Source organism: Caretta caretta, chromosome 14 (assembly GCF_965140235.1).
Source record: "Caretta caretta isolate rCarCar2 chromosome 14, rCarCar1.hap1, whole genome shotgun sequence".
Lineage (NCBI taxonomy): Eukaryota > Metazoa > Chordata > Testudines > Cheloniidae > Caretta > Caretta caretta.
The window spans coordinates 38,040,093-38,051,398 of NC_134219.1; the positions used below are offsets into that span (position 1 = coordinate 38,040,093).

Below are 11,306 nucleotides of genomic sequence, written 5' to 3' on the forward strand. Positions count from 1 at the left end.
TTAACCTCATTTTACAGCTGTGGAAACTGAGGTACAGAACTACATGGCTTTCTCAAGGTCACACTGAGTCAGGAATAGAACCTTGCTTTCTTGACTCCCAGATTTCACCCATGGCACTAGATTACACTACATAATGGGGGATAATTGAGGTACCAGCCCAGCTGGAGGTGTGGGGTTACAGTATCTATAAACATGGTTTTGGAAGGAGAAAGATGCCTAGAAAAGCAGAGATCCTGCAAAGCTCATCCACAACTACATTTAAACATCAACAAAATTACAATGACACCACATAACCCCAAATTATCTTTTTTTAATGTCATATTTCACAGGTTATTTATTTAATTACATTTCTTGATAGGGCCCATGGCAGATACAGATTGGGGAAATCAAACTTCCATCACAGAATTCATCCTCCTAGGATTCGGGAATCTCCCTCAACTGCAGGTTCTTCTCTTCCTGCTGTTTCTAGTGATCTACATTGTGACCACGGCCGGGAACATCCTCGTCGTTGCACTAGTTGCGGCTGATCAGCACCTTCACACCCCCATGTACTTCTTCCTGGGGAACTTGTCCTGCTTGGAGACCTGCTACACCTCCGCCCTCCTGCCCAGGATGCTGGCCGGTCTCGTGACTGGGGACAGAACCATTTCTGTCGGTGGCTGTGTTGCGCAACTTGATTTCTTTGGTTCTCTGGTAGCTGTGGAATGTTGTCTCTTATCAGTGATGTTTTATGATCGTTATTTAGCGATATGCAAACCACTGCATTATGCAGCCCTTATGAATGGCAGGCTCCGCTGCTGGTTGGCAGCTGGGTCTTGGGTAAGCGGTTTTGTGGCTTGCACCATCACTACATGTTGGATATCACAAATGATTTTTGTGGCCCCAATGAAATTGACCATTTATTTTGTGATTACACCCCATTAGTAAAACTGTCCTGCAATGACACCAGCCTGATGGCTCTTGTGAACTTCCTGTTCTCCTCCATATTAACACTGCCTCCCTTTATATTAACCCTGGCATCCTACATGTGTGTCATTGCCACCATCCAGATAATTTCTTCCACAACTGGGAGGCAAAAGGCATTTTCCACCTGCTCCTCTCACCTCATTGTGGTTACACTCTACTATGGGACACTAATCATTGTCTATCTGCTACCAGACACCAACTCCTTGAGAGACCTGCACAACGTGTTCTCTCTCTTCTACACTGCCCTGACTCCCCTGGTCAATCCCCTCATCTACAGCCTGAGAAACAAAGAGGTCAAGGTGGCCTTGAGAAAAGCTGTTAGTGAAATTATGAATTTCATGACAAATAGCAAACTATTTTGTATGTAATTATTGTATTGTGCAATAAAATCAAGATAAGGGGAGCTCATCTGATGGGGTGATGCTGTGAATCACTGCTTGTGCTGGCAGCCCTTACCCATTAGAGCAGTTCTATTAAATACAATGGGACTCCTGATGTGAGGAAGAGCTACATGTCTGAATAAGGGCAGCAGGGCCAAGCAACCTCTGATTCATGTTTCTCTCTGCTGGTGTGGCAATATCAATTAACATGGGCTTGTTTGTCATAATGAGTTTTATTATTTATTATTATTATTGTTGTATGATTTAGCACAGAAATATCTCTCTTTGTTTCCATCTGAGGCTGTCATTCACACTTCCATGGGGTTCTAGAAATGAGAAATCAGAATGATTTGCTGTTTAACCTTCCCTTTCTTCAAAATGGGGATCATAATAGCTACCCCCATCATGTGGCCTTGTGAATATGAAAACATTCAGATTCAGATTGGACTCTGTGTTTACTCTCCATGATACAACACCTTGCTGTGTAATAGCTTTGACTTTAGTGGGTTTACACCAGTGTAAAATCACAGGAGCAGGTATGGTTTGCTACCACTGTATGAGAGTGTGTGGAAATATTATGATAGGTAGCAGCAGGGTAGCTAGAAATGAACCTAAATTGGTGGTATCTGAGTGGCTTCCTTTCCAGTCAGTAGAATTACATTGGTGCTACTGTGAACAGAATCAATGCAACTGTAGTGTAAGTGGGAGGAGTATCAGACTCCATAATCACGTTATCCAGGTAACGAACCCTCATGGTGTGAGAAAATTGCCTACAGGGTCAGGAAGAATCAATTTTAGCCCACACTATGCGGTCTGGTTATCCTCTCACTTATTTCAGTTTTACACCAGTGTAACTGTGATGACTTCACTGGTGTTACTCATAATTTACACCAGCATAAGTGAGAGGTAGTTTTGGCCCATTGACTTCAGTAGAGTTACTTCTGATTGATATTTGGGTGAGTGAGAGGGGAATCAGCCCCACTGAATCCCATTGAGTTACTCCTGATTTGCACCAAGTTGCATGAGAAGAGAATGAGCCCACATGATTATAGAACTTTGCACAAACAGTGAAGTTTATTATGTGGATTTCCCTATTCGCCAATGCCTGCAGGAGCTCAGTCCATAACAACCCCAACTGCTGCCTCAGTATTGGCCACTCCCACTGAGATTTCCATAGCAACCCAGCAGACTTAGATGCCCCGTGCTCAGACTTCCAATGGGAATTGGGACCTAATTCTCCTAGGCTCCTGCAAAAAACAGAACCTCAGTGAATATCAGAGAGATAATATAGCATTCCCATTAGAGAAATGGGGAGCTAGAGACACAAAGTTTATAGCCAAAATGTTCAGACTAGCTAAATGGAAGCTGAGGAGCTTGGTGACTTTGAAAATCAGGCTTTGTTTCTTTAGGCCTCTCAGCAGATATTTTGGTGCCTATGCTTAGCAACCCCAAGTGTGGAAAAGTTGCTGTTTAACGTTCCTCACTTGAAAACAGGGGGCGATAATATTCCTGCTTTTGTCTGGAGAGCTCAAGATGCTGTATGATGTGAGGCAAATATTATACTACATCTGGAAAACCTTCATTATTATAGTTGAGGCCCTGACAGGGGTGAAAAGTATCATTAAGGTCACCCATGACCTTACTGCTGTTGTTCTTGTTTATGTTATGGTAGCATATAGAAACTATGGCTCTGTTGTGCTGGGTGCTGTACAATCACAACAATGGGACAGTCCCTGCCCCAAACAGCTAACAATCTAAGAATAAACTATAGACAACAAGTGGAACAGACAAACAGATGAGGAGAGTACAAGGAAACAATTAAATATAACTGGTCAACATAAATGTCATAAATATAAAGGGAAGGGTAAACCCCTTTAAAAACCCTCCTGGCCAGAGGAAAAATCCTCTCACTTGTAAAGGGTTAAGAAGCTAAAGGTAACCTCACTGGCACCTGACCAAAATGACCAATGAGGAGACAAGATACTTTCAAAAGCTGGGAGGAGGGAGAGAAACAAAGGGTCTGTGTCTGTCCGTACGCTGCTTTTGCTGGGGATAGAACAGGAATGGAGTCTTAGAACTTTTAGTAAATAATCTAGCTAGGTATGTGTTAGATTATGATTTCTTTAAATGGCTGAGAAAAGAATTGTGCTGAATAGAATGACTATTTCTGTCTGTGTGTCTTTTTTGTAACTTAAGGTTTTGCCTAGAGAGATTCTCTATGTTTTTAATCTAATTACCCTGTAAGGTATCTACCATCCTGATTTTACAGAGGTGATTCCTTTATTTCTATTTACTTCTATTTCTATTAAAAGTCTTCTTGTAAGAAAACTGAATGCTTTTTCATTGTTCTCAGATCCAAGGGTTTGGGTCTGTGGTCACCTATGCAAATTGGTGAGGATTTTTACCAAACCTTTCCCAGGAAGTGGGGTGCAAGGGTTGGGAGGATTTTGGGGGGAAAGACATGTCCAAACTACGTTTCCCAGTAAACCCAGTTAGAGTTTGGTGGTGGCAGTGGATATTCCAAGGACAAAGGATAAAATTAATTTGTACCTTGGGGAAGTTTTAACCGAAGCTGGTAAAAGTAAGCTTAGGAGGTTTTCATGCAGGTCCCCACATCTGTACCCTAGAGTTCAGAGTGGGGGAGGAACCTTGACAATGAAAAACATGAAAAACAGTGTGTCCAGTGACACAGCTGCCTAACCATTGCCAGGGTATTTTTGCTGGCATCACAGCAGAGAAGAGTTTTAAGAAGGAGATTTTTGTGTCATCCACAAACTTTACCAGGAATGATTTTATATTTAAAATTCTTCACAAATCAAAGGGAAGAACTTCCTTCCCATAACTTTTCTCAGGGCGGTTTTTATCTCCTCAGGCTGTAGATGATGGGATTAATCAAGGGTGGCACCACTGAATAAAATGCAGCCACCAGATGCTGCTCCAGAGCAGAGTCAGAGGTTGATGCCATTGGTGAGGAATAAAACAATGACAGTGAGGTGGGGTAGGCAAGTGGAGATGGTTGTACGGTGACCTTCCACAGAAGGGATTTTCTGCACTGTTTAGAAGATCTGAACATACGACAACATTATCAAAACAGCTTGAAGCTAAATACACACCAAAGGCGATCAGTGCAATTTCACCAGTGTGAGATTCAGAGGATGAGATCCTCAGCAATGGCTGGATGTCACAGAAGAACTTGTTGATAATGGACCCACAGAAGGGTGATGAAAATGTGTTAGCAGTGTGCAAAACAGAATAGAGACCACCATCCACCCATGACCCGCAGGTTAACTTAACACACCTCCTCTTGTTTATGATCATTGCATAGTGGAGAGGATTGCAGATGGCAACATATAGGTCAAAAGCCATGATTGTGAGGAGGAATAGCTCTGTAGCTAAGAATGACATAAATAAAAATAAGAAAAGGAGTACTTGTGGCACCTTAGAGACTAACCAATTTATTTGAGCATAAGCTTTCGTGAGCTACAGCTCAATTCATCGGATGCATACTGTGGAAAGTGTAGAAGATCTTTTTATACACACAAAGCATGAAAAAATACCTCCCCCCATGCTTTGTGTGCATAAAAAGATCTTCTACACTTTCCACAGTATGCATCTGATGAAGTGAGCTGTAGCTCACGAAAGCTTATGCTCAAATAAATTGGTTAGTCTCTAAGGTGCCACAAGCACTCCTTTTCTTTTTGCAAATACAGACTAACATGGCTGTTACTCTGAAAACTGTCATAAATAGAAATAGTTGTGCAACACATCCCTGGAAAGAAATAGATGAGTTGTTCATGAGGGAGTTGATGAAGGACTTGGTTACCATGACAGAAATGAAGCAAATATCCAAGGATAGATTTCTCAGGAAGAAGTACATGGGGGTGTGAAGTAACCATGGGGCAGTCCAGGGTTATTGCCATGATGATGTTAAGATTCCCTGACAAGGATACAATGTAAATAAACAGAAACACCACAAAGGGTAAAAGCTGCAGCTCCTGAACATCAGAGAACGCCATTAGAAAGAATTCACTCATGGCGATTTGACTGGCCATGATTTTCCTGGCAGTAACATTTTCTCTCTGCAGAGGGAAGGATAAAGAGAATGGTATAATATCAATAACGAGAACAGCAGGAGTCATACATACAGATATCTCCAGGTCTTAAATTCAGCTGGAGCTGTCCAGAGCCGACCTCCGGTAAATATTTTCAAACCCCTTGGAGTTTTTATAGAATGTTGGGGGTGGAGGATATGGGGGGCTTTGGGAAATACTCTATAGAATAAGCCCTGGATATCTCCCTATATTCTACTCCTGAACACAGTCCTTCAAACTGCTGCATACAGCCAGCTGGAAAACAGAGTAATCACCCAAACTATTTTCTGTTTCGCATCCAGGATTGTTTTGATGGAAATTTTCCAGTCATCTCTAATGCTCAGTGATTCCTAGGTGGAACCCACTAACTACAAGGAATCTCCCTGTTTATTATTAATTTTTTTTGTAAGGTTCTCAAAAACTAAATGAGTGTGAGGTAAATGCCTGGAGGATTCATAGAAACAGGAAAGATAGATCTAGCTATCCATCTATCTAACTATCTGCGCCACTCTTTCACCTAGCACATTGAAACATCAGTAGATGGCCCTACTGTGGGTGGGTAAACTAGTTCTAGCAGGAATCATTTAAAGAATCTAGAGTTCATTACATCTTATGGTCCTTCAGTTTGCAAGGGGATGACAAGGTTTTCCAAAAATAAATTGCCAAACCCTCTGCTCTTTACCCTGTCCTTTCTTAAGTAATAATTAAGGATGCCAAAATGTAAGTACAGATGGCAGGTCTTGGGCCAATAATAATAGCAGAACTAATAACTGAATCAAAATAATAAGAAGGTAGCGCATACAGTAAGAAAATGAACAAAAGTTATGAAGACTATGAGTAGGAAATATCTGAGATTGCCTGCCTCCCAGAGGTTCTCATATCCCACACCTCTCTGTAAGTGTTAAAGAGCTGGCTTCTGTTCTCAGCAACACTGGTGTAAACCTGGAGTCACTAGAGGAGTTTGGGGTTTACATGTTTGGTGTAAGTGAGGTCACAAACTGGGCCAATATCTTATTTCAGTAACAAATCCTGATTACTGCTTAGCAACTCCAACTTCAACAGACACAAACATCACGCACCCTCTCAGACTCAGCAACGCAGAATAGAGGGAGTTCAGCTCTCGGAATTTCCCCTGCACATCTATCTAATCTGTCTATATATCATTTCTGGGATGCCTAGCAGTATGTTATCTATGGGGGGTGGGGGTCTTGTCTGGGCCAAAAAAATAAAGCTAGATCTATTGCAGTGGAGCTGAAGATATTGTACGTTCAAAAGTCTGAGGGAATCGTACCATGCTAAAACAGGTGTCTTCCTCTCCGTTTGTGACAGTCTCATTCTTCCTCTGGCTTCACGCTATTTGCTAAGAAGGAAATAATGGTAGCATAGACATGCCCTTATATCCCAAGGCTGAAATAATGCTGTGGACCAATATATGAGGAAACAAACCCCAACAGAAGTAATTTAACTGCACAAACCATGCTACATACATGCAAACAAGGGTGCCTATTCTCCTCCATAATCCACCTGCATGGAGTGAATGAAGTACCCCCATGGAGATAACTGTTGCCATATAGCCTTCAAAGGGCCTTGGGAAAATGTCTCTGGGGTCCCGTAATGAGATGTATGCTTACAGCAGACACTTCCCCACCCTGTATACTATTGTATGTTCACAGCAAGGCACAACAATAGATGTAGGAGCTAACTTCCTCCTGGGTGTAACTCCATCAACTTCTGGGGCGTTATAGCAGAGAAAACTCTGGGCCATGGTTTCTTGTAAGCCTTTCTGCAGTAGCTTAAACTGACTGATTCAAAGATTCATAGATTTGCAGAATTCAAGGCCAGAAGGGGCCATCATGATCTAGTCTGACCTTCTAAGTGTCTGTTGCATTTGGGTCCACCAGATTCTTATCACTGGGGTCACTCAGGAATAAATAGCCATGAGGACAATATAGTTACTCTGCTTTTAAACTGCAGAACAGGATATGGCCCTGTCAAGGTTCCTTCCCCACTCTGAACTCTAGGGTACAGATGTGGGGACCTGCATGAAAGACCCCCTAAACTTATTTCTACCTGCTTAGGTTAAAACTTCCCCAAGGCACAAAGTCTTTGCCCTTGGATTAGGTAAAACGCTGCCACCACCAAGTGATTTAACAAACAATCCGGGAAAGGACCACTTGGAGTTCCTATTTCCCCAAAATATCCCCCCAAGCCCTTACATCCCATTTCCTGGGGAGGCTTGAGAATAAACAAGATGAGCACAAACCCCTTGGATTTTTAAGACCCAAAAAACCCAGTCAGATTCTTAAAAATAAGAACTTTATTAGAAGAACAAAAAAAGATAAGAGAACAACTCTGTAAGATCAGAATGGAAGATAAGATAATTCAAAACACCAAGTCCCTCTAGGCAAAACCTTAAGTTACAAAAAGACACAAATACATGAATACACATTTCCTCCAGTACAGCGAATTTACAAGCCAAAAAACAAAGAAAACATAACGCATTTTCTAACTAGATTACTTACCATTTTTACAGGAGTTGGAGAGCTTGCATCCTTGATCTGTTCCTGGCAAAGGTATCACAGACAGACAGAAAACTTTCCCACCGCATCCAGATTTGAAAATATCTTGTCCCCTCCTTGGTCATTTTGGGTCAGGTGCCAACCAGGTTACCCGAGCTTCTTAACCCTTTACAGGTAAAAGGACCTTGCCTCTGGCCAAGAGGGATTTTATAGCACTGTATATAGAAAGGTGGTTACTCTTCCCTTTATATTTATGACAGGCCCTGTAGCAAATTGCCAGCACTGTTGTGGTGGGTCTCATGCTTTTTCTTCTTATGGGAGGGGGGAGTCAGGGCATTATCTCTCGCCCTGTTCTTGGGCATCAACTGCCTCGCTAGTGTCCCAGAGAAGGGGGAGGGACCTGAGCCCCACCCTCTACTCTGGGTACCAGCCCAGGGGTCCTAGGAATAGTGGCAAAGTGCTTGAAACTGTGATTCCTTCCCCTGAGCTACTTCCCTCTTCGTCCCTTCAGTTTCTTGGGCTTCCCGCCCTCTCTCCACTTGGGTAGGGTTTCTCCCAAACCCTTGTGTCTGGGGTAACCTGATGAAAGTAATAGGCAACAGGTTTAAAAGAAACAAGAGGAAGTGCTTCTCCACTTAACGCACAGTCAACCTGTGGAACTCATTGCCAGGGATGTTGTGAAGGTCAAAACTATAACTGGGTTTAAAAAGAATTAGATAAGCTCATGGAGGATAGGTCCATAAATGACTATTAGCCAAGACAGTCAGAGATGCAGCTTCAATTCCCCCGTCTCTGCCAGAGGTGGAAAAAAGCATTTGAATGGGGTGTCCCAGCCTCAGTCTCTACTGTTGAAGCTCTTCAACTGTGGATAAATAATGAAAGAGTCATTGGAGCAGGGGAACTGGATCTGAGGTCTTCCACCTTCCTGGACTACAAAATCATTCAGACTCTCAGTCTCTCTCTCTTTGGCCCAAGGACTATTTAAATATTTATCCACAATGGAACAGTCATTGGGCCAGAGAGAGCGATGATGGACCTATTTATGTTACTTTACATTTTGCCAACACAAAAAAAAGGCATCACCAGGAAAAGCTTTACTCATCACCATTGTGATGAGATTTGATAGTGAAGTAAAAACCAGGAGCTTACAGGAGCTTGATCAGGCCTGCACTGCTCGGGCATCCATACAACACTGATGGAAGTCTCAGGCATCAGATCTCCAGATTGTAGGGTAGTTCTTTAATGGATCTACTCCAGTTCACAACAGCAGAGGATCTGGGCTCATACAGTCTATCCATCATGCTAGGGAATTTTGCCATCAGTTAATGTTAACATGATTAATTACTCACTGAGTTAGTGGTCCTGATTCCCCACTTTGTAACACCTATTTATAATCAAATAATTCCTAATTTACACTGGTGGGATTGTAAAGAGAATCAGGCCACTTGAAGTCTTTAAATCAAGATTTGAGGACGTCAGTAACTCAGTCAGAGGTTATGGGTCTATTAAAGGAGGTTCTGTGGCCTGCGATGTGCAGGAGGTCAGACTAGATAATCACAATGGTCCCTTCTGAACTTAACTCTATTATGGAGTTAGACCATCATCGCCTCTCACCTATTACTTCTCTTCTTCATCATTTCAGGATCTCCCTCAATCTTCTTACATCCTGGAGGGAAGGAAGCTTGTTTCCTCTCTATCTTCCTCCCCTTGAATGCTGAGTATCTTCTTTCTGCTGTCATCTCCCAGCCCCTTTTTGGGTGCAATTTTCCCACCACAATGCATGAATAGTTCAAACCACATTGTACACTGTGGCAGACAGGAAGAACATGGTCCCTGGGCGGTATCTGGGTGGAGCTGGGCTGTTTCCTCCATGCCCCCTGTCCATTCCCATATATCACACTCGATAATAGGGATTGGTTCTCTTTAACAGCCAGTCATTACTCTGCTTCAATTCTGCCATGGCCTGGAATGAGGCTCTCCATGACAGCCATGTATGGCAACTCCAAATCCTTGAAAAAGTAAATACCAAACATTGAGGGACTTACTGAATTCTTACTGAGACAAAATTCCAATGACGTTAATGGGGCTACTGACATGGGTCATGATGATGCCCAGTGATTAACAAACAATTGAATTTAACCCCTGTCCTGACCCTAATCCCCACACCTAATGTAAATAGATTTATAGCATGGAGTGACATCACTCAGCTCTAGAAACTTATTCCATAGCTGAGTGCAGTTGGAAATGTCATGCATGCTGCAACCATGCTGGCTGCCATCTCTCCTCTTTGACAGATCAGTAAGACCTCAGCAGTTCAGTGACTGTGGTATCCTAGTGTAAATATACACCATCTATGTGCAGAAGATCAAAAAGTCTGCTGCAGTTTCCACGGTATGCATCTGATGAAGTGAGCTGTAGCTCACGAAAGCTCATGCTCAAATAAATTGGTTAGTCTCTAAGGTGCCACAAGTACTCCTTTTCTTTTTGCGAATACAGACTAACACGGCTGTTCCTCTGAAACCTGTCTCCCTCTAGTGTCTGGACAAAGCAAGTATAGCAGCCTGCCATTAATTGACATGCAAAGATGTTATTCCTTTAAGTCAAGTGGCAGAGTCCTCAGATTTTATTACAAATGATTCTGGATTTAATATCTTAGAACTAGCTAGCTAGCTACCAAACAATTTATCCTATACATATCTATCTTATATGCTAAGTGTTAAAATATTTGCAGATGACACCAAACTGAAAGTGGTTGCAAGCACTTGGGAGAACAGGTTTAGAATTGTATGAGTCATTGGAGCTGGCATTGTCACTCTGGGCATCTTATTGATCTGGGTACTTTTTAACCAGGTCCTTATTGACCCTTCATTGCACTCAGACAGGGAGATGACACAAACATCTATGTTTTTTAGGCTGCCCTGAGCGCAAACTTAACCCTTTCCCCCTGACTGGGTAGTCATGAATCCTATAGGGGAAAATGTGGTAACCTAGTACAAATATGCACCATTTATGTGCACAAGATTCTGTCTCTGGACAAAACAAATATAGAAGCCTGCCACGAATTGACATGCAAAGAATGTTATTCCTTTAGGTCAAGTGTTAGAGACCTGAGTTTTTTGTTACCGGTGATTCAGGACTCTATACGTTTTGTAGATAGATAGATAGCTTCTACATATCCCCATACACATCAGTCTTATATGTTTTTGTTTATAAAATATAAAATAAAATATCAAATATGACACCAGACTGGAAAGGGTTTGCAAGTACTTGGGAGGAATGCTTTAGAATTCCATGAGTCATTGGAGCTTGTATTGTCTCTCTGACCCCCTTGTTGATCTGGGTCAGTTTCA

At 42.3% G+C, this 11,306-nt stretch overlaps 1 protein-coding gene across 1 annotated transcript; it reads left to right on the forward strand.

Annotated features, from left to right (window-relative positions):
* The first annotated feature begins 200 nt into the window (after positions 1–200).
* Positions 201–1,605, forward strand: LOC125621464 (olfactory receptor 10A7). Its single transcript, XM_075119468.1, is given in 2 exon segments — positions 201–871; positions 874–1,605. Coding segments are annotated over 2 exon segments (969 nt in total). The 5' UTR covers positions 201–363; the 3' UTR covers positions 1,335–1,605.
* Positions 1,606–11,306: the final 9,701 nt, after the last annotated feature.